Here is a 23,763-nt window from a genome sequence, read left to right as displayed (position 1 = left end):
TGCTTCGTTAATCCCACCAATATCAATGAGGCAGAAAACATTGTGTGTGTGTGTGTCTGGCCGCAGGATAAATCACATAACACAGATGTGATAGAGATTATTGGTGAAATAGGATTATTTAGCCAGCATTTCAATAATTATTATGCAAATGTTTGCATCTGTAGATGCTAGAGCTGTATCAAGACAGTTTGTGCCCCAGTATTTCTGTTTCCCTTAGCTCATTGTGACAAGCCAGGATACAATGTAAACACACCTAGTTACAGAGAATTAAGCATGAGAAAGTAAGTGATTCAGACTGTATGTGTGTATTTTCAGTGTTTTAAGAGATATTTGGATAAAATGGAGCTTAATCACACATAATTCCAGTAAAGCAAAGTTCTTATATTAATACTGTGTATTTTTTCTCTCTCTCTCTCTCTCTCAGACACACATGCTCAGGTCCTCATAGCTAAAGCTGTTTGACTGGATGGATTCAGCTTATCCTAATATAATCCAGTTATACACAGGAGGTCTGACACAGGCAGACATTACAGGGCTTTGTATTATTATTCATTATGACTACTGTAAATGATTGGATTCTACCAATAATGTGTCGTAATGAAGTGGCAGGTTTATGTAACAACAAAGACATAAAAGCCATTTGAAACAAAGCCCTTCATTTCATCAGTATTATCTTTTAAAATTAGTATATAAAGGGTTTTTTAACCTAAAACTTTATACATGTGCTCTGATGTTTTAAAAAAGTCAGGACACTGGATGCAGATTTCAAAGACATTGTTCACCCGGAAATGATAGTTTACTCACATTTCATATCATTCTAAACCTAGAATTAAGAAATTAGTAAGACTTCAATGTAGGCATGTGACATTCTCATTCAGTTACAATGAATAGGAACAAAAACATTTATGGTTCGAAAAAGGTCACAAAAGCCTCATAAAAGCGTTTTTTTTTTATGACTATATTCCATGTTTTCTGACTGAAATGATAAAATAACAAAATGTCAAATGTATTCACTGATAATCTTTCCTTCCAGTGGACCATTAACTGGTAATTGGGACCAAATAATTAGGCTAAGTATTGAAGTTGAACTCGAGAAGGGAATCTATCAAATTCCTGAACATATAAGTGAGAGCACTTTTTATGAACCGGATTAAATGCTTAGTTGAAAAGATTTGACAAAATAATAATAATAATAATAATTTAATTGGTATATAGCAAAACTGGGTCCAGGACTGCTAAGTAGTGCCTATGGGTATATACGTTGAACAATATACAAAAAAAGGAAAAATAAATATAAAAAAAAAATCAACTAAATAAACAAATAAATAATAAATATATAGCCTAATAGAAATGAATACATTATTACTTTTTTAATTCAATTTAAAATAAATGACACGCCTAAAAGTACAGTATAGTGAGAGAACAATAATCATTTAACATAAAAAATGAAATCTTTTTCAAAAAAGAGATTTTACATTTATATTTCATAGTGTAACATGGGTTTTTATACATTAATATAGCTGCATTTAAAAATTTAGGATGGAGATCATTTGCATGAGGAATATCATAACTGGGGGTCCATGGTACCTAAAAGATTGAAAAGCCCTGGAATAAACTACAATATGATTATTCTAAGTTGCATTTTAAATAGTTTTTGCTAAAGGTCCTGTTCACTCTTGCAGAGTGCCATACTAGAAAAAATACAAAGTCACATTCATTACAGAGTAAAATGATACCAGTTCTTCTTTTTTTTAGTTGATCTACTCCTTTAAAAAGAAATTGAGAGTAAAAGTAATCTGGCCACATGCCATGCAAAATTCCGAGAGCGGTAATAGCTCTTTTAATGACTTTTTAATCGACCAACCTACACTCTCTCTCCCTCTCTCTCTCTCTCTCTCACACACACACACACACACACACACACACACACACACACGAGCAGTTCATTAACCTAAATCAAAAGCAACTGAGATTGCCCTGCTTATTAATTTTAGAAGCTGGATGGGAGAGCAGATAATATTCACACAGACTTCCAGAGACCTCTTTTAATGATACAACATAACAAAGCAAACAACTTCTTTCTTACTCCTACCCACCTGTTCCACTCAGTGAATCCCAGCAGCGTGTGCTGTGTTTTTATTTTGTCAAACTCGACGCTCCTCTCTTCTCAGCGCCGCGCGACTATAACTTCCGTGTTGGCGTGTCCCGTCCATCGGTCCCGACGTCACGCGGAATGTGAAGCAGGAAACGCGGATGTGTTGCGCTTAATCTGCATCTACAGGTATTCACACACAACTCTCTTTCTTTACTTTTTTCATTCTTAACAACACAAGACGACGTACTGCCATTTTTAATCATGTGTTTTTAAAGCCGTCAGTTTAACCTCGGTGACTGGTTCTGATAGGATTCGCTTAATCCGTATGTGTGTGTGTGTGTGTGTATTTGTATGTGTGTGATCCAGACGTGTTCCGATCCATATGTCGAACCCAGCCCCCCTTTCAAGCTGATCTGATCCAAACGCAGTGCATCGGGCGCGGGTTGGACGAAATCGAGTGGAGGAATGCCTGCCGGTAAGAACCCGAACCCGAGCCCGAGCCGGTCACAGCCTCAGCCCTCTGTCATTAACTTAAGACGGTTTATGCTGCAAATGTTGTTCTGTGGTGTGTATGTGACAATGATTCAGTGTTATTAGCCTACTGGGGTTCTTCTGATCTCAGCTCTTCTCTGCTGGATATGCATCAATAGAAAAGCAAATAGGTATTGCCATTGTTTTGTATTCTTCTAAGTATACAAAATTGGTATTCAGAGTATTCTAAATATTCTGGTATTGTTTTGGTAACTAACCTAGATACATGAAAACGCGAATCATTCGGTATATCCATAGTAGCCTATTCCCAGAGTTCACACAGTCATTGACAATGCAGTCTATTTCACCCATGATCCCATGCAGGACAATGAGTCACGTTAGGCTCTGTTGAGGCTTTGGCACTGATGCCATAGACCTTGACAGCAGGTTGCACTGGCATGTGATTTAGTGTCAGCATAAAATCCTACTCTGCAGGGTCCAAGATGGACATCTTATGTAATGTATTTGGACGTCTCTGATTTTAATGTTCCTGAAAAGCTTATGAAAGTCTCCTGAAACCAAGTGAATTTGTTATGCTTCATTCTTCAGTGTTATTTTAGAATCATTATGATTCAATTGTAGTTTTTATTATTATTTTGAATTAGTTTTTCACACATTTTCTGTTATTTTAGTATACAAAGTTAAACTAAATAACAAAGTTTATATCTATCTATCTATCTATCTATCTATCTGTCTATCTATCTATCTATCTATCTATCTATCTATCTATTTTTTTATTTTATTGGTGTTTAGTTTGATTTGATTTTTGTCACCCATTTAGGTTGATATTTATGGTATTTGTGATTATTCTTTACTTTGGATTTTGTTGTGGTTTTTATTTAGTTTAGTTTGGTATTTGCAGAATAGTTTGGTGTTTAATTGGTTTGTTTTTGGGGGGGGGGGGTTGTTATAAGATTATTTTGGTGTTGTTGGATTTAAAGTCAGTATGAAACATAATTGGGATCACATTTTCTCTTCTATTGTGACATATCTGTTTGAATTCTTAAGTATCTGTTTGAGACACATTTAAAGCCATTCTGAAAAACATTCGCTCACATGTACTATAAGTTTATTCTATATGTATTAAGCAAGTTGTGACAACTTTTGTATTTTATTTTCACATTCACATTTCAATTTACCACAACATAGTCTTTCCCACTTTCAGCTGTGCAAATATACAGTATCTAACATTTTGTAAACCGTTTAAGCAAATTCTAATGTATGTTTATTTGAGATATTTCTACCATTGCACATGCAAAGTATTGCCACACTGTTTAATTCTAATGTTTTAGTGTTGTTAATTGTTATTGGCTACTCTTATATTTGGTGGTAGAGAGATTTAGTTTGCTTGTTTAGTTCAACATATAGTATAGTTTTATATGCCATTTGTGGATGTTTTGGTGTTAATTAGCTTGCAAGATTGTTTTGGTATAATTTTTTATGTTATTTTGGTATTGTTGGATTTACCATTTTTGACATGTTATTAATCCATTGTCATTACTCGTTTGGTATCGATTACTTTGCGATGGTTTTGGTGGTTTAATTAAGCATATTTTAGCCATTTGTTAAATTTGCCATATTATTTTTCCTGGTGTTTTCATCTTTGCGGTGTTTAATTTTTGTGACATTGTTTATTTTCGCATGTAATATAGTTTTATGTGGCATTTAGTTTGCCATTTGTGATATTATTTAGAGTTGCATTATTTCGTCAGACTGCGTAATGTGTAGTTTGACGCAGTAGACCAGACACCCCTGAGGGTTATTGCTGCTGACGCTCTGCACTTAGAAGAGAAGTACAACAAAAACACACACATACATACTGAGAGTAGGGTGACCTCTCCACTGAAGTACAAACACAACTCCCACACCCCTCAGAGGGAGTATGATAACCTCTCTGCTCTGACACACACACACAGTCTATTTCTGGGCAGTCAGGACCCTGTAAGACGAGCCCTTTATCCTTGACATGGGATGAGAGAGGAAAATGGAGAAAAAAAGTGATTCTGTAAATGTTTTGCGGTTGCATCCACACTACAGGCCTATTTTCTTGACACAAATATGACTTATTTTTTCATGTGAGACTTAAGACATCACTGACTATGTTATTACTACTTCACAAGTTCACCCTTACATCTAATCTGAAGGCGAATAGTAGGCATATTTTGGCGCGCTGTACTGGGGGAGGGGTCTGGGCCCGGAGCATAGTCCAAACCCAAAGAACTCCCCCTATCCCTAATTTGGGATAAAATAGATTAGAAGTGAGGAGTTGGGGTGGAGGAAGGATGCCGAAAAACTGTTGTAGGACAGGAGGTAGGAAGGCTGGATATATATACACTTGTCCTGCTAGTTAAGATGGTTAGCTAAACGAGATGCACCTGTTCCAAATTGGATGATTATCTGATCGTGCTCCTCCCGAACTTTGTTAATAAAACCCCATATCGTTTAGTAGTACTTTTACAATTTCATTGTATTGCATGTGCTTGACTCTAAAATGTCTTGAAGATGTTGACAAAACATCATTGCGAAATTTGGCACATGTCAGTTGTGTCATGACATTAGATAAATAACTTGTTCATTGTTTCGTTGATTGCCCTGATAATATAACTCACGTGTAGGTCTAGTATGCGTTAACTAAACTTGCTTGAGCATGCCGGCAAGTGATTTATGTCTGACCAGGCTTGTCTGCCATGTTGGCTAGTGATAAGGGGTAGTCTAGTCTGAGTTTGGTTCAGTTCAAGTTCATAGTGTGAATCTTGTTCAATCACAAACAATCATGTTTTTAAATCTAGAGCCCATAATAATAATAAAAAAAAACTTGTCAACTACATAGCTGTAATTATTATAATAGAGGAAATAATTATTTTAGATAAATAATTAAATAAATAATTATTTTGGAGGACAGTTCTTTATTAATTATGAGGACTATTATTATTATTATTATTATTATTATTATTATTATTATTATTAAAGTTTGCACACCCTTACTAGTTTCTGTTGTCACCAAAGCATTGGCAAAATCTCAGTTTTGACACCGGAATCATTGCCCAATTTTATAAATCTTACACAGTCAGGTCCAAATAATCAAGAATTTGGAATGCAGAGCACATAAAAATAATAATAATAAAAAAATATATAAATTGTAAACTACACAGTTTAAATAAACTTAAATAAATAAAGAGCGTGTTTTTTATTTTATTTTATTTTTTTATTATTATTTAACAACAACAGTAACAGTGCTTATGATTATTAAATTTGGTTAAAGGGGTTATATGATGTTGCTAAAAATAACATTATTTTGTGTATTTGGTTTAATGAAATGTTTATGCGGTTTAAGAAAAAAAAAAAAAACACATTATTTTTCAAATACTGTACATTATTGTTTCTTCTCTATGCCCCGACTTTCTAAACGAAATGATTTTTACAAAGCTCATCGTTCTGAAAAGCAAGGCGTGCTCTGATTGGCCAGCTATCCACTGCATTGTGATTGGCCGACTGCCTCAAGCGTGTGATGGAAATGCTACACTCCTTATTATACTGTGCGTGTCCCGGTCAGAAGAACACCGGCGTGACAAGACAAAAACTATTTTTAATCTATTACAAACGAGGCATTTATAGTATCCAGTGTGGATGTAATTGTGGATTATAATGACTTATACTGTCTTTTTATGCATTTCATTTCATTGCATCGCGCCGCATATACATAAAACCATGTGTGCATTTGAGATCGGAGAAACAACAAGCACTGCTCAAAATTCGGGTTTCAATCATCAGTGGCAAATCCTTTACATATGTAAACCTACTTTCAGACTCTGAGTCCGAACAGCCGGCATTGTACTGTAGTCCTCTCACCCAGGATCAGGAAACAGTCCTACATAAAATTTGCTGCACACATCTGAATATTTGGGTTGAACTGTTCTGGAACAGTGTTGTAAATACAACTTAACCACTGATTTCTAGTTGTTTCCTCTTTTGGAAGGCCAAACAAAGTATTTTCGCTTTCACAATGAATTGCAGCATCTCCACAACATGGTCCCGGTGGGAACAGCGAGAATCAAAGTTACACCTTCTTTCTTTGCATGAAAATTTGGGTGGCGTTATGCAAATTTTCCCAAATCGTGATATGTACATATGGAGGCAAGTTAGAATGAGCTGTTTTAGGAGGGGTGTGGTCGAGTCTTAACTTTTATAAAGAATATCTCTTTGGATTTGAGACTTAAGTCTTTGAAACTTTAGGGATCTTATCTATCACAAACAGCTTGTAACACTCCAAAGAGAAAGGAAAACTTGAAATGGCATCATGTGACCCCTTTAAATTATTGAATTTATAAGAATAAAAATGGAGATCAATTCTTCTACAGAGGCCTTGAGTTTGCACACGCTTAACCGTTTCTGTTGGCAGCAAAGCATTGACAGAACTTAACTTTGGATATGGAAGTCATTGCCAAAATTTACAAATCTTACTCGAGTCCAAATAATCATGTTTTTGGAATCTGGAGAGCATTAAAAAAAGAAAAATAAATTTCTGTTCTCCACTAAAATATAGGATTTTAATATTAAATTTAATCTTATTTCTTATTTATTTTCCAATAAAAATTTATTTTAAATTTTTTACAGAGGACTTGAGTTTTGCATACCCTTAACAGCTTCAGCTGGCAGTAAAGCTTTGGCAAATCCTGACTTTGGATACAGAAGTCATTGCTTGCTAGTTTGTAGTTTGCACACCTTGCTTAAAATGAGAACTGCTGTTTCAATGTGATTTTGTTGCTTTTTGTTCTTTTAGCTATAGGATATCTAAGCAGCATGAGATGTTAGTCATTTTTACTGCAATATGAGAAAGATTTATGTCAGATAATCGCAATATGTACTTGATATTGTCATTTAGGTTCAGTCTGTTCAAATTTCAGTGAAAAAAAATCAGATTTGATTGACAATGTAAATGCTATTGAAAGGTGGTGTGCAGGGCACAATGACCACCCAGCCTCTCTCTCTCTTTCTCAGTCTTTTCGCTTCTCGTTCTCTCAGAAGGAGCTCTCTGTTTATCTCTCTCTCTCTCTCTCAAGTGTCTTTCTCCCTCTCTCATGGCTTTGAGATGATAATGTGCACGTTTGCAAAGCAAAGTTTGATCTTCTGTTTTGAGTGAGCCAGAGAGTTTATGTGTGTGTTTGATCTGTCATCTGTTTTGTATTGGTGTTCCCCGCTTTCCTTTCAGCAATGTCTCATTCATATGCACAGTGGACGACATGCTAGTGAAGATTCAGTGTGAAGGAAAACATCAAGGGAAGGCGGCAGTGTGTGTTTTGTGTTGGTCAAGAGTGTGCACGTGGATGGTGGCATTATTCGGTCATATGCTCGTGTTGACACTGCAGTGAAATTTTAAGTGTGCCAAAACACCAGCATCATCAGAATTAAATACTGCACATCCCCTGTCCTCATACAGATGTGTGTGTGTGTTATAGAATATGGTTAGACTTTCTGCACTGTACAGCACCTAGAGAGAGAAAGATAGAGAGACAGAAAGAGAGCGATTGTCTCCCAGGTCCAGTGAGCAGACACAGACATGGACTCAGAGAACGCTGATGCTGGTAGGTCTGATCCGCGTGTGTTTGTGCTTGTTTTTTGTCCATGTGTCCTTGATTTGCTTGATTTTAAGGTAATTTTACAGCTTGTATAATATACAGGGGATATTCAAATATACAGACTGACAGTTGAATTTATCTTCAGTGGAAAACATTAGGTGAAAAAGCTATCATATTTAACAATTGACTAGTTTATCAACAAGGCTAATTTTTGGCCATTTTGAGATCATTTGCCAATAACAGCCATTTTTGCTGATTAATAGAAGTGATAGTTCCCACTTGTGCCAAGGAGGTCTGTGTGATTGTGAATGAGTGTCGCAATGATAATTCAAAGTAGATTAATTACATTTTAAATGATTTAAATGAAATGCATTTTAAATTGTATTTTAAAGCTCGCTCGCAACATGTCAAAGATGTCCATCTGATTGTGTATAATTGTACTGGTGATGATTCTAAGTAGATTAATTTAAATGTATTTAAATTCAATTAAATGTAAATATAATTTGAAGCTTACAACACACTCTCAGCATGCTAATTAAAATACTGATAAAAAAAAAAATATATATATATATAAATATATATATATATATATATATATATATATATATATATATATACATACATATTAGGGCTGGGATAAACGGTTATTTTTTTAACGATTAATCTAGCGATTATTTTTTCGATGCATCGATTAATCTAACGATTAATTTTTTCCAGGCCGATTCGATTTCGATTATCTCCCCATTAATTGACTACTAACAATTTATACATGTTGATTTACATATCTGAATGAAAAAAACATGAATTCCTTAACATTGCAATATATGTTTATTGCTCTTAAAATTACAAAATAAAAGACTGGCTAAGAATGCATTACTTTGCAATTGTATAGAGCATAGCATTCAATAAAACCTTGAAGCCTTGAAAACACATAGCTTACTGAAACAAGCTTACTGAACACATAGGGCCTAGCTTACTAAAAAAAAGTTCTTCTTTCAGATGAAAATAACAACAACTTAGGATAGCATTCAATAAAAAAGTTCACCCAAAATACTTGTTTAGAGCAATTGAAAGAATACAGTAACCAATGTAAACTTTAGGGCTTTAAGCTAATACAGAGAGTGCTTTTCCAAAATAAAAATAAAAAATTTAACAGTGGGAGCCAGCAGCCTGTCATGGAGAAAAAAAAATCTCCGATTGCTCCACGTGAAACTTTGGCGTTCCGCCCTTTTTCTATCGTGTCTAATGATTTTGGTTAATATTCACGAGGGGTGGGGGAAGAGAGAGAGAGAGCGCTCGTGTAGTTTGAAGACTGTGAGTGAAACTGCGCGTGAAACTTTGGTGTTTCGCCCTTTTTCTATCGTGTTTAATGATTTTGATTTTGCACAAGGGAGAGAGAGAGCAAGAAGCGCTTGTGTTGTTTGAAGACTGTGAGTGCGCGCGCACAGCCGGGGCTCTCTCTCGTACGCGCTCTGTCACTGTCACTCACCGATCAAATAAGGCTTTGACACCCGCCAAAAAAAAAGATCAATGCAGAAAAACCCCTGGATTGGTTGTATAACGTTGGACAGAATGTTGATCCGGCCATCGCGTATATTCAGCGCACATAAGGTAAACGTTTTGCAAACGTTTTTTAGAGAAATAAAAACAGGTCGACGAATCGATGCGCATATTTTGCGTCGACGTATTTTTTGCGTCGACGTCATCGATGACCTCGACGCGTTGTCCCAGCCCTACACACATATACATATATACACACATATACATATATATATATATATATATATACATATATATATATATATATATATACATATATATATATACATATACATATACATATACATACATATACATACATATACATATATATAGGCCTACAGTACAGACCAAAAGTTTGGAAACATTACTATTTTTAATGTTTTTGAAATAAGTTTCTTCTGCTCATCAAACATGCATTTTTTTGATCAAAAATGCAGAAAAAAAAAAATAATATTGTGATATATTATTACAATTTAAAATAATTGTTTTTAAATTTATTATACTTTAAATTATCATTTATTTCTGTGATGCAAAGCTGAATTTTTAGGATCATTATCACATGATCCTTTAGAAATCATTCTAATATGATGATTCGTTATCAAAGTTGGAAACAGTTCTGCTGCTTAATATTTTTTTCAGAACATGTGATACTTTTTTGGGATACTTTGATGAATAAAAAGTAAAAAAAGAAGCTATGTCTTTAAAATATTAATGTTTTGTAATAACAATATACACTACTGGTCAGTAATTTGGGGTCAGTAATTTTTTTTTCTTTATTTAAAAAATAAATAAAATCAATACTTTTATTCAGCAAGGATGTGTTAAATTGATAAAAAGTGATAGTAAAGAAAATATATTATTAGAATATATATTATTAGAATTTTTTTATTTTTATTTTGAATAAATGCAGTTCTTTTTAACCTTTTATTCATCAAATATATTAGACAGCAGAACTGTTTCCAACACTCATAATAAATCAGAATATTAGAATGATTTCTAAATGATCATGTGATAGACTGGATGTTACATGTGACACTGAAGGCTGGAGTAATGATGCTGAAAATTCAGCTTTGCATCACAGGAATATTTTTTTTTTAAAAGTATATTCAAATAGAAAACTATTATTTTAAGTTGTAATAATATTTCACAATATTACTGTTTTTTTCTGTATTTTTGATCAAATAAATGTAGGCTTGATGAGCAGAAGAAACTTCTTTCAAAAACATTAAAAATAGTAATGTTTCCAAACTTTTGGTCTGTACTGTGTATATATGTATAAAATGGAACATAGTACATATTGTGGGACATAGAAGATTTGGAATGACAGATTTGGGTGATAGATGATGAAATATGACATTCAACAGACCATGTTTGCATTAATATTTCACCAGGCCATGAGTCAGCTACCCTTTAGCATTGCATTGAACATCTTGATCTTTAAATATTGGCTTCAGCCATTGAAAAACCATATTGGTCGATTACTAATTAGTAGAACATGGAATAAGAGAGAAAAACAGAGGGAATATGGGTTTGAAACAACATATTTACATATTGCCTGAGTAAATGCCATACAGTACATGCTTCATGCCATTTCATAACCAATACACAGTATGCAGGCACGCACGATTATATTTAGTTTGTAGTCGCTTAAATGATCACTGCCTGTCATATTTTTAAAACCTAGAAGTTTGGAGGTATTTGCATTGCATTATGGGAAATTGTAACTGGGTTAATGATCTCATAAGTGCACAGCAAATGTGCAGACAGAAATGTTAAATTTCGCTCAGATGTAAAACTGGTCGGACGGTAGCATGAGATAAGTGGTTTCCAGTTTCTTTCGCTATCTTCTCCATTCCTTTTTTTGCTTCGCATTGACTAGCTCATGCATATCTTGTTATTTGCCCTCCACTCCATCGACCCATGCTGGCAAATTTAGCACAGTGTGTGTATCGGTGTGTTTGGGAGAGTGTATTTGTGTAGACTCTACCTGTACTCTGTCAGATGGCAAAGGATTATGGGTTTTTACATCATAGACTTTGGTCTACAGCTTCAAATATGAACAGAAAGCCCGATATATATACACACACTTAAGAAAACATACACAGATGAACGGTCAGAGGTTAAACTCAAACATTCTAGCTAGAATATTTACTATATTTTAAATCTTGTGGCGGATTAAAATAATAATTTTACTGCAATGCTTAGAAAGTTGAAAAAAACAAACAAATATAAATGTATTTTTGAACTTTCTTTTTTTGATTAGTTTACTCCCACGGGTTGTTTTCTGTTTTATGTTATGTGGACACAAAGGTCTTAAAGTTCTGCCTTCGTTATTATGCATCATGGTCCGTCTCTAGATAGATGGTAATTCTGTTATGGCAGCTTTTTCTCGGGCTCTGCTCTCGCTCTTCAAACTCTTAAGCTATTTCAGGTCCTCATAAGGTTAAGAGGATTTTCTCTGCAGGCGCTGAATCAATCTCTTCATTTCCCCAGACGGTCTCATGTTGGCAGTAATGGGGATTCAACAGGCACTAGTGGGAAGCAGGATTTGCACCCTGCTCTGGGGTGGCCTAAACAGGGTGAGCGTCCCCTGCTGGCCGTGTCTAATCTGTTACGATATAGAGCTTTCCTCATGGAAATGTAGATGAAAAGGAAAATAACAACTTGATTTAGGTTTTTTTTTTTTTTTGAATGCCCTTGACGTTAGTAGTATTTATTTATATTGTCTCTTCATTTGTGAAAGACAGTTTTACCCTGCACTTTTATAACTTGTTTTGTGTTTTTTGAAAATTAAAAATGTGAAATCAGAATGGACCTGCATTTGGAATTGTCGTTCCGTTTGCTGAATGATCACTTGTCCTTTTTAGACCCTACTCTTCTGTTGATTTATGCATCATTTATGCCTTTCAAACTTAAATATTTGGTTCTCTGTGATATGTAGGCTAGTATGTGGTTGTTGTAAAATCTGCTGATTTGTCACTAAAAAACATTATCAATCTAGCCAACCACCTCACAGGAAATTTTGTAGAAACTGTAAATGTCTTTTGATATTTAGTATTTTGATAGTGTTATAGAAACAAATGAAGTCATGTTATTCCATCATTTTCCAGAAGCTTTTCTGAATTTAAAGCTGATAGAGGGAAACTATAACACATTATAGTAATTTATATAGTCAATTAATAATTTATGCAATTTCCATCTATTTTTTTTTAAACTTATATATGTAATCTAGATGTATAATAATATATACACTCATACACTCAGTATATATACATGTGACACTCATTCACATTCATACTAATATAAACGTATGTGTGTGTGTGTGTGTGTGTGTATGTATGTGTACTGTGTGTATATTATATATATATATATATATATATAAAACAATTAATATATAATATTTAATTATATATTATCTAATAATATATAATATTTATTATTTATTTTTAACATTAATGTCCAAATATATATTAGTCTGAAAAAAAGAAACGTTGAAAAAAAAGCTTATTCTCGAGAGAACCTTTTTGTGCACATTGTGAACATTATTCTAAACAAACAAGTGTTTTATAGATTTTCATCAAAATATGAAACTTTCTACTATCTGCTGATGTAAGCAAGGTCATATGAGCATGAAAATATTATTTGAATTAAATAATATGCACCAGTTTTTACATACCAGTCAACTTCAGTCTCACCTTTCAGTATTTACTGTTGATTTTTTTTAATGACTTTTAAATGCATAATTTTACAAAGTTAAATGCATCAAAAAACTGTCCTTTCCTTTAATATTATTTGTATTTTTATAAAAAAAAAAAAATTTAATGTAAAATATTATTCTCTCTGAGTCCGGTCCTGAGTTCTGTCTGTCACCTCATTGACAGAACGCAGTAGGTGTTACTTCCATTCATCTGTAATTGGTTAGCTCTCCTGCCAGTCCCAGTAGAGGGCGAGTCCTCTACAGGTATTCAGTTCAGGTGTGTGTGTCTGAGTCTCAGACCAGGGTGGAAGCAGGACGCAGAAAGGTTGCTGTTCTGACCGGGTTGAGGGGCTCTAAAGGAGTCAACTAAGGTCAAAGGTCATGATGAGGAGGTACAGGCAGGTGCCGTGCTCGGAAGCTGACGGAACCTTCAGATACAGACACACCTGGGAGAGGAGATCTTTCCTTAGCAGACTTGGTATCTATGTGTGTTTATTTGTGTGCGATCGTGATGATTAATACAAGAGTTTTGCACACCCTTTGTTAGTAAGACTATTTATGCATTTGTCACTTTTTTTTCGGCTCACTCACCCGCTCTCTTTTGCTTCTATTTATTTCTCTCCCTCATAGCATCTTTCGTTTTTCTGTCTTTCTGAAGTTGGATCAGGTGTTTGAGCTGATAATGGCGGCTCCTTTTTCCACATCTCACTTTACAGTCCCTGCACACACACACGCACACACACTGTCTTTTGGCATATACACATGCATTTCAATCCAGATTTATTATCAATGTTGGACTGGATGAATGAACAATTTCACCTCTAGCTGGTGAAGGGCTGTCAGTGCAGTGTGTGTGTGTGTGTGTGTGTGTTGAATAATATGAGGAGTGCGCGTGTGTTTGTGTGTACTGGCTGCTCTGCTGCTCTCAGATTTCTTCTTTGACTTTTTTTAATAATTAATCAGCCCTTCAAACTGTGTGGCATCACCCCCCCACACACAGACTGTAGTTTGCATTGAGCCTTTCATCAGTTCACACATACACATTTCATCCTGACAGAACATTTTAATATCATGCATATGTAGATTCTGAAGTTCTTATTGGCTTGAGTGGGTGAAGTCTGAATGTATGTGTCAGACTGCTTATGTTGCATATCTATCCTATCTCATTAGGGCCATTCTTGTATTCAGAAACCTCTAGACACAGCGCAGTGAAACGCAACAGAAAGCAGGTGTCACGAGGCACATTTGTAAAAGCTGAACTTTATTTTAACTGAACAAACAGTCTTTAAAATGTGATGCTATGGCAGGAGATGGTTTTTAAAAAAACACAAAAAAGCAAAATAATTGGAAATCCGTGCAGACGGATCACAATCGTTTGTGTTCATGCAGACTGAACAGAAAACATGCAAAGTTGATTTAAGATATCAAGGTTGTCCATCTTTCTTTTGTACATATAAGACTTCTTCTCTCTTTTCTCAGGAGTGTGTGGATGTTGTGGTCCTCTGCGGCCACGCTACAAGCGTCTAGTGGACAACATTTTCCCAGAGGACCCCAAGGTAACCTATCACTGAAATAGATGGAAATGCAAGGAATTTCTGCAATATTTGAAGAATGGAATGGAATATCCTTCCATCTTAAGTGCATAACATCTAGGTTTTGTATTATAATTGTACATGAGGCATGCACAAAACTGAAATAAAAATAAATTTGAATGCGCACACACATGCATATACACATATACATAAAATTAGATTTAGATTTAGTAATTATATTTTTTCAAGTATGTTTTATTCTTTATTTAATCTGTGATATCTTTACATAGTTTTAATTTTCCATTTGACGGGATTATTCATTGGGTTTTTTTTAAACTGATGTACTCTTGTTTATTGGCTAATAGCCATTATTTTAAAATGGGCAAAATTATGGCCTGAGCAATATCTCACTGTATCATCTGTATTTACACACACACACACACACACACACACACACACACACACACACATAATTTGATATATTAATTATTCAGTAACTGTATATAATATTAAATGTTAAAATTCAGTCAAATATTTGATAGTTTGTAATGTATTTTAACTTTACGTTTGATAAGACTATCATACTGATAGAATCTTTTTCATTGGCAAACAATGGATACTAACTGTTAATCTTAAAATGGCTAAAATATTGTCCTGATCAGTATCTCGCTGTATCATCTGCATCTATAGATTCATTGAAGGAGACCGTAGAATTCTGCAGTCAACAAGTCTTGCTCATTTACATACGTTTTTGACTGATGCTTTAAATAAATGCTTCGTTAAATACCATCGTTATATCAAAGTTCATGCACTGGGATTGAGACACATTCAGGTTCTAGTGCTGTGATCAAAATATATTCTTATCGGCTCTTCTTGTCCTCAGAGACCAGCTAAAGTAAATGCCACGCATAATAAGGAAGAAGCTGCTTGGACTATCAATCTAAATTTAAAGCACCGTTGACTAGCAGCTGTTGCTAATTATTCACATTGTTGAAGAGAAGTGTCTTGGCAATGTTATTATCAAAATGTATTATTAAAGCTTTAATTTTGACCTTTGACCTGTTCAGCAGTTTTTGAGAGTGTAATATACACCAACACACACTGGGAAGGTTTTTAACCCTGCTGTTACTCCATATTCATCACATTAACATTTAGCTCTGTTGATAAGAGGGACACACACACACACACAATTGTTTTCTCTGAAGGCTAAGTGTGAGTAATATTCTCATAAGTTGGTGTGACTGTTTCCACCAAAACACACACACACACACACACACACACACACACTGAGAGAGACAGATTCCCTACAGTCATGTTATGTACCGTACGTTAAAATCGTGTTAAGTTAATTAGCACTTTGTGAGCTTCAGGAGTTTATGTCTCTTAAGGGGTTCTGGGTAACTTTCTGTTGAATAACACTTCTTATATTCAGTATAAGATATTCCCTGTAAATACTAAGTCTTAAAACCTCAAAGATTTTAATACTTTCAAATAATATTTCTACTTCAGATATTTTTTAACTAAGAAGTCGCTAGGTACAATTACAAACCAAAGTAGTCCAGAATAAACTGCTAACAAGATTATTTATAAAACTTCTCAGAATTTATAGATTATTAAACTTTTATTAACAACAGTAGGACATTTTCTTTAACTGGGAAAATGAACAAGAACTATAAATGAATACAGCACAATAATGCATCTACTGAACAGACACTTAAAAGTCCAAGATTATCGCAGAAAGTGACAGTTTCTGGTAAAGAGGCACATTTTCTTGTAAAGTTCCAGTAAAATACTAGTTGTATTTTACAATTTATTACTTTTTTTTTGGCAGGATGGACTAGTGAAATCTGATATGGAAAAGCTGACTTTTTATGCAGTGTCAGCCCCAGAAAAGCTGGACCGTATCGGAGCGTACCTTGCAGAACGCCTCAGCAGAGATGTGGTGCGACATCGCTACGGGTAAGATACGCATGATTACAACCATACATACAAATATTTCCAACATCGCATTTAGTGCCAATGCAGAATTATCTTTGATCTACCAGCTATTTACATTTTGTCTTATTTTATTTTATTTTATTTTATTTTCTTACACTTTTATTTTTACTTACCATTTGGAGAACAAATATGTTCAGTATGTTCAAGTGTTGATTTTGGACCTTGATTCTTGGTGTGTGTGTTCAGGTATGTGGTGATAGCGATGGAGGCGTTGGATCAGTTGTTGATGGCGTGTCATTCCCAGAGTATCAAGCCATTTGTGGAGAGCTTCTTGCACATGGTAGCCAAACTGCTGGAATCCAGAGAACCTGATTTGCAAGTCCTGGGCACCAACTCAGTAAGTTTGTGTTTGTGACTGAACAAACCAGCGAATGCAATCCTACACTCTTAAATAAAGGTGCTTCAAAAGGTTCTTCATAGCAGTGTCATAGAAGAACCTTTTTTGGTTCCACAAAGAACCATTCAGTCAAAGGTTCTTTAAAGAACCATCTTGTTTCTTACCTTTCTATAACCTGAAGAACCTTGTTTTGCCACAAAGAAACTTTTGTGAAACATAAAGGTTCTTCAGATGTTAAAGGTTCTTTATGGAGCCATTTAGATAAAAAAAAGGTTATTCTATGGCCTTGTGAAGCACCTTTTTTTAAGAGTGTAAATCTCTGCAGGAGATGCGAGAGGTTCGGATGGAAGATGAGAAATGGCTTTGACTGTTATTCTGCCATTTATGTTATGGTGTTTTTTCCCCCCCTTTTATTCTCTCTTGCGTAGTCTCTCTCTGCTCACTCAATTTTCTGCTGTATTACTCCTCATCTGGGTTTTTAAAATATGTTCCCAGCATATCTGAAGCGTTGCAAATATTCTGCTGCAGTGAATTGTTTAGCTGTTTTAAACATTGCATCTATTGCAGACCGAAACTACATTTCTCAGTCAGGCTGCGTAAACTCACATACTTAATATCCTTCCAAAAGCAGGTCACTCGGAAATCATCACCGTATTGACTGCTTGAGTGTTTTAACATAGGAATGCCCACATCATTTAGCATTTAGAAACTTTCCAAACAGAAGCTAGTGAAAACAGAAGTTGATTAATGCATGTTTAATTCTGAGGGTCAGACAACAGGTGAATATGGTCCTGTAAAACTTAATTTTTAATAGACTTTACTGAAATAAAATGCTATAAATATCAATTATGTACCCTAACAGACAAACTATCACACATGCTGTATGCACTTGAACACACAATCTTGCTCCTCTAATGAGAAGTCACACTTCTCTGGCTGATATCAGTAACTTCCTCTGCACATCATGGGAGGGAAATATCACCTTCACTGCTTTGCTTGGGAGTGTTTTTGAATCTGTTATTGTGTGAGAAAGATTGGGTGTGGTTGTGTTTTTCTGACATAATCATTGTGAGTGTTTTTTTCCCTTCTAGTTTGTGAAGTTTGCAAACATTGAGGAGGATACACCATCTTACCATCGCAGATATGATTTTTTCGTCTCTCAGTTCAGTGCAATGTGTCACTCCACACACGAGGACCCTGAAACTCGCAGCAGGTGTGTGCATTAATTTGTCTGAGGTTATTTCATGATGTGCTGTCAGTACAATTTTTTTATATATATTATAATATAATATAAAATACAACCCCAATTCCAGAAAAGTTGGGACATTTTGTAAAATAGAACAAAATCAAGAATCTGTGATTTCTTACTTGTCTTTAAATTTAATGTAATTGACAAAAGTATAAGGTAAAGATTTCCAAAGTTTTCACTGACCAATGTAAATGTATTTTGTAAATATGAACAAATGTAGTTTTTGACTGCTGCAACACATTTAAAAAAAGTTGGGACAGAGGCAAAATAAAAGTGAAAAGGTTATTGAATATCCACGTTAAACTGTTTTGAAAAGATCACAGTAAGCAGGTGAATTGGTAATAGGTCAAGGCATCATGTTTGAGTATAAAAGGAGCATCTCAGTCTTTGCAAGCAAAGCTGGATCATGGCTCATCACTTTTTGGCAAATTTCATGAGAGAAGTATAAAAAAAAAAAGTATCCAAAATCACATTTCGCAATGCAAAATTGCAAAGAATTTAGGTCTTTCACCAACTACCTACACATAATATTGTGTAAAGATTCAGGGAATCCAGAGAAAATCACACTACATGTAGGGCAAAACAGGAAACCTCAATTTCAACCTTCAATTTGCTTGACTTTTGATCCCACAGACGGCATTGCATAAGAAACCGTCATGCTGCAGTGTGAAATATAGCCAAATGGGCTCAGTGGTACTTCAGAAAATATTCTCTATAATTTACCACAGTCTGCTGCTGCATCAAGAAATGCAACTTGAATATCTGTTATTCTAGGAAATCAAATATACATTAGTTTTATGCAGCGATGCTGCAGGTTCTCTGGGCCAGAGCTCATCTTAGATAGTCAAAAAGACTTAGATGAGTCCACATTTCCACTTGTTTCCGGGAAAAGTGGATTTCAAATTCTCAGTCCCAAAGACCAAAGGGACCATCCAGACTTTTATTAGCAACAGAAGCAAACGCATATGTCTGTCATGGTATGGGGGTACAGTTGCGCAGGAAGCATGGGTGACTGGCTTATGTGCGAAGGTACTAATGACAGGGAGGCATAAATTGGGATTGTAGGGGCATATACTGCCATCAAGATGATGTCTTTCATGGAAAGTCCATGGTTATTAGATCAAGACAATGCCAGCTCTCATTCTGCATGTGCTACAATTGTAAATCAGCATATTAGAATTATTTCTGAAAGATCACGTGACAATGAAGACTGGAGGAACGATGCTGTGAATTTGTAAAAAACAACAGTTTATAAATTATGCATTTTTGCAGTATTTATTTATAGATATTCTCCCCCTAAAATGCATTTATTTATTTATTCAATTAAATTTGTTTTAATTTAATAAACAAATTAACTATTTAAGGGGGAAAAAAGTACATATTTAACCATTTTTTTTCTTCACTTGCCCAAAAATCTAGATGTGGATTGTAAAGTCATTATTGAGACAAGGTCTATAGCATCATTTGTTTCCAGCTGCCAACTGTGTTAGTAATGCAGTCAGATTCCTACTTATTTAAATACATTCTAGACCATTAGAAGTATTTAAGTACTGACACAAATTATGTGTGCATTATTTAGCGTTCGTTTATTAAGTGTGTTTAACATATTATTGCTGTAGGATCCGTGTAGCAGGCATTAAGGGTCTCCAGGGTGTTGTCAGAAAGACCGTGAATGATGAACTGCAGGCAATCATCTGGGAACCTCAACACATGGATAAACTCATCCCCTCCATGCTTTTCAACATGCAAGATAATGAGGACTCTGAGAGGTACACACACACACTTGAGAAGGCAAAATCATTACATTTTTGATGCTCAAGGTGATATTTCCTGTTCAGCGTCGTCTTGATGTTTATTTTTTATTTTTTTTGTGCCATGCACTTAATAAAACCACCATAACACCACCAAACGCACAGAGAGACAGGGAGGAAGATTTTCTTGATAAAAGAGCTTTGGAGGTCCACATGTAGAGGGCAATCAAGGATATCTGATTCCTTTAAGGTTGTGTGTGTGTGTGTGAGAATAAAACGTGAGTGTTTCTCAGATAAGGGCCCCTGTGTGCACAGAATACTTAAGTTTAATTGCCTGTTTGTGTTTTTGAATACGGGAACATCAATCATACCCTTCTGCCCTATAATCAGGAACTGAAATCCGATCAGGTGCATTGATCAGTGGTTAAGGTTTCAAACACAAACCTGGGCATGCGTTTGATTGATATGTGTAAGCTGGTCGGGAATGACATTTAACCTGCTAATGTAACAGCAGATGCTTTCTCATCTGAAAGCTCTATCTGAATATATTAAAATGATATTTTTAAATGGTTCATTCAATTAATTATTTACTGTAATTACTTTCTAGATGCATAACTGCAAGTATATACTCTAGTTATAAAGAGTATGCTCAGAAATTGCATTTCATCTACTGAACTATTCATATTATTTTTGTAGTATACCTTTCACAATATGTGTGCATAGAATTAACAGACTTCCTACATTACCTAATATGTACAATATATAACTAGTGCATACTGCTCTGAGTGCTGTCCTACAATGCATTGCATTGAAGTTGTCAAAGTGTCTCTAATACTGTATGACTATTAACTATTAACCATGATTTGACAACAAAAACTTTAAATTGACTTATGTATATTTGACATACTGTAAAATTAGGTTAAAATGCCAATTGGTGGATTCTGTTTGGCTGTCACCATTTTATCATATAAGCTAGAAAACAAGTCTGGAAAAAAATTGGTATTCCAATTATATTGTTCTTGTGTGTCACCATTGTTAAAGCTGTGGTGTTAAAAATATCACTTTTGTGATTGCGATTATAAAAAAAACCTTAAGATTCACTGTTCATGTCTGTAGCACTGCACTAAAAATAATAATGATACCTATTACTATTGTAGAATTTCAAACTGAGCTGCTCTGAAATAGTGAAAACACTGGATCATGAGCTGCCTGCATATAAAAAAACACAGTGCTCCGCTTCACTCTGAAACATGCAGCCCATACATTTATTTATTTATTTATAATTAAACTGCACCCTTTGTGATTTGATAATCTCAAAAAGCCATATCATGATTTTGTTTTTTGGGGGGGGTTAATTGTTCAGCGCTGAATCATTATAGTTGTCATCCTTGTGTGAACGGCCATGTTGTAAAATAATGTGACCGCATTCAGTTTATAACCTGCTGCATACTACTTTAGAAACTCTTTATTGAAAAAGTAGTCATTTACAAAACATTGCCACTGTTTGTGGTTGTGGCTCTGATTAGATTGAATATGTTGCTATTATTAGCTCCAGAAAACACATACACACCGCTGATGAGTGTGCGTGTGCATAGTTGTATGCTTATTTCAGCTTTTCAAGGTCGTCAGATTCTGTTAATTGCTTTCCATGGGCTGTCGGTGAGCCGAAGGGACAAATAGTGTGTGTGAGAGAGAGAGAGAAAGAGAGGTGGCTGGGTTTCTTTCTAAAAGGTCTTAATGCATCATTTAATACACTTGTGTGTTTGACATCAGAATGCAGAATGTGAAACCACACACTGTAAATGACAGTTTAGTACATTGAATTACTTATGTGTTTGTTTCTCTCTCTAAGGGCTGGAGAGGAAAATCCTGCTTCACTGGCGGAGAGTTGCTTTCGCGAGTTGCTGGGTCGTGCTGCTTACGGCAACATGAACAACGCCGTCCACCCTGTACTGGTGTAAGTACCATTGGCATGCCTAGGCACCATTACCCAGTGCTATTGTTTGAATTGTCACTTTGGCAACAGCAGTGGTTCACTCTCTATCCGTTTGTTAAATTGTGATGTAAGGAATGCTGTTTCCATGTCCAAGCCTCTACTTGTTTCATTTGAGAATACTCAACAGCCGTTCATGAGCTCATGTTACACATTTAAGCCTTTAAAGACTCTGACACAAATATTTTAACAATTTATAAAGGATGAATCAGTCTCTGGCCATCTGAGATTTCCGTATAGAGATAAAGGATAGGATTATCATTTTTCAGTAGCATTAGATTACATTGTGAGTGTATATTAGCACTGTTTGTTGTTTTCTTGTGCTATCTGATGGAGCGTTTGGACCAAAATGAAAAGGTTTTGACTTTAAGTTGAGGGTTTTGAACTGGGCATTACATTGTGATTACGGGTACCATGATCCTTAATTTTTCAAACGCACACTTCTAGAACGGGAGCTATTGTGACATTACTATTGCAGTTGAATGTTTATTTTTATAACTTCCAGTTTTTGTTGCTATGGGAACCCCAGTATCATGGGATTCACTTTTGATAGGCTTTGATTTAGTTATTTGGCTGAAAATTAATTTAGGCTAAGGATGTGTAATCATTGACCCGTAGCATTAATGATTACTTAGCACTTTTATACAGTTAAAAATTGTAGCCATCTAGCCATCATTAAAAGGTTTATATTTCAACAAATAATTGGAGTAGAAACATAATTCTATAACTCCAAAGTTAATATAAAAACTGCATATATGCGCAGGGTAAATGGTTTTTATAAATAATTTTTTTGGATAAATGGACACTTTTTAATTTTGTTTCGGAGTTTCAGTAGAAATTAATTAGGGTTGCTCCAATCACGATCGGCCGAGAACTGAGAAGCTGCGCAAATCCACGTTCATTATCAGCGTTTATTTACGCATCTTCTCAGTTAACAATGGCTCTGTGTAGTGACAGCTGCTGTATGTGAAATCACGCTCCTGATGGAATTTACCGCTGATTAGAGAACCGGCTTTACTGACGAGATGCGCATTAACGATCAGCCGATCGTGATCGGAGCAGCCCTAAAATTAATGTTGTTGCATCACCAGTTTAGTTTTATAATTTTATTTGAGCTTTGGAAGAATATTTATGAGCTTGTCATTTCCTCCAATATGTTGTCACACACTTCACACCAAGGCTTTTACATGCCCTAACTGTTTTATTGTAATTATGGCAGATTAATATCAATTCCATATTCAATGCTTTAAAAAAAATAAAAAATAATACTTTGATGCAATATTAACCCTTAAACATGAACTTTTATCCTTCAAATCGCACTGCCTGTGCTGTGCTGAATACCTGCACGGTCAAGGCAGGTACAGATATCTGCTAAATATTGGTAATGTACCATTTCAAGTCTGTGATATTTAATAGAACCCTGTAACACACACACAAACGCGCAGGCTACAATATGTGTGGC

The 23,763-nt window shown here is 35.1% G+C and overlaps 1 protein-coding gene across 3 annotated transcripts in view; it reads left to right on the top strand.

Moving 5' to 3' along the window:
* Window positions 1-1,932: 1,932 nt before the first annotated feature.
* The window catches only part of LOC132096172 (protein EFR3 homolog A-like), a 39,982-nt gene continuing 18,151 nt past the window's right edge, over window positions 1,933-23,763 (top strand). For 2 of the 3 annotated variants that reach the window (XM_059501405.1, XM_059501403.1), the window contains exons 1-8: window positions 1,933-2,281; window positions 2,462-2,570; window positions 14,921-14,997; window positions 16,805-16,932; window positions 17,158-17,308; window positions 18,400-18,521; window positions 20,177-20,326; window positions 22,161-22,265. In XM_059501405.1, the coding sequence (XP_059357388.1) occupies window positions 2,561-2,570; window positions 14,921-14,997; window positions 16,805-16,932; window positions 17,158-17,308; window positions 18,400-18,521; window positions 20,177-20,326; window positions 22,161-22,265 (743 nt within the window). In that variant the 5' untranslated portion in view covers window positions 1,933-2,281; window positions 2,462-2,560. The remainder of the gene's footprint in view (window positions 2,282-2,461; window positions 2,571-14,920; window positions 14,998-16,804; window positions 16,933-17,157; window positions 17,309-18,399; window positions 18,522-20,176; window positions 20,327-22,160; window positions 22,266-23,763) is intronic. The other variant, XM_059501404.1, reaches the window with a different exon arrangement.

The sequence above is a fragment of the Carassius carassius genome, chromosome 20 (genome assembly GCF_963082965.1).
Source record: "Carassius carassius chromosome 20, fCarCar2.1, whole genome shotgun sequence".
Taxonomy (NCBI): Eukaryota; Metazoa; Chordata; class Actinopteri; order Cypriniformes; family Cyprinidae; genus Carassius; species Carassius carassius.
Note: the sequence above shows the minus strand (reverse complement) of the source record. Positions and strands in the feature narration are given on the sequence as shown.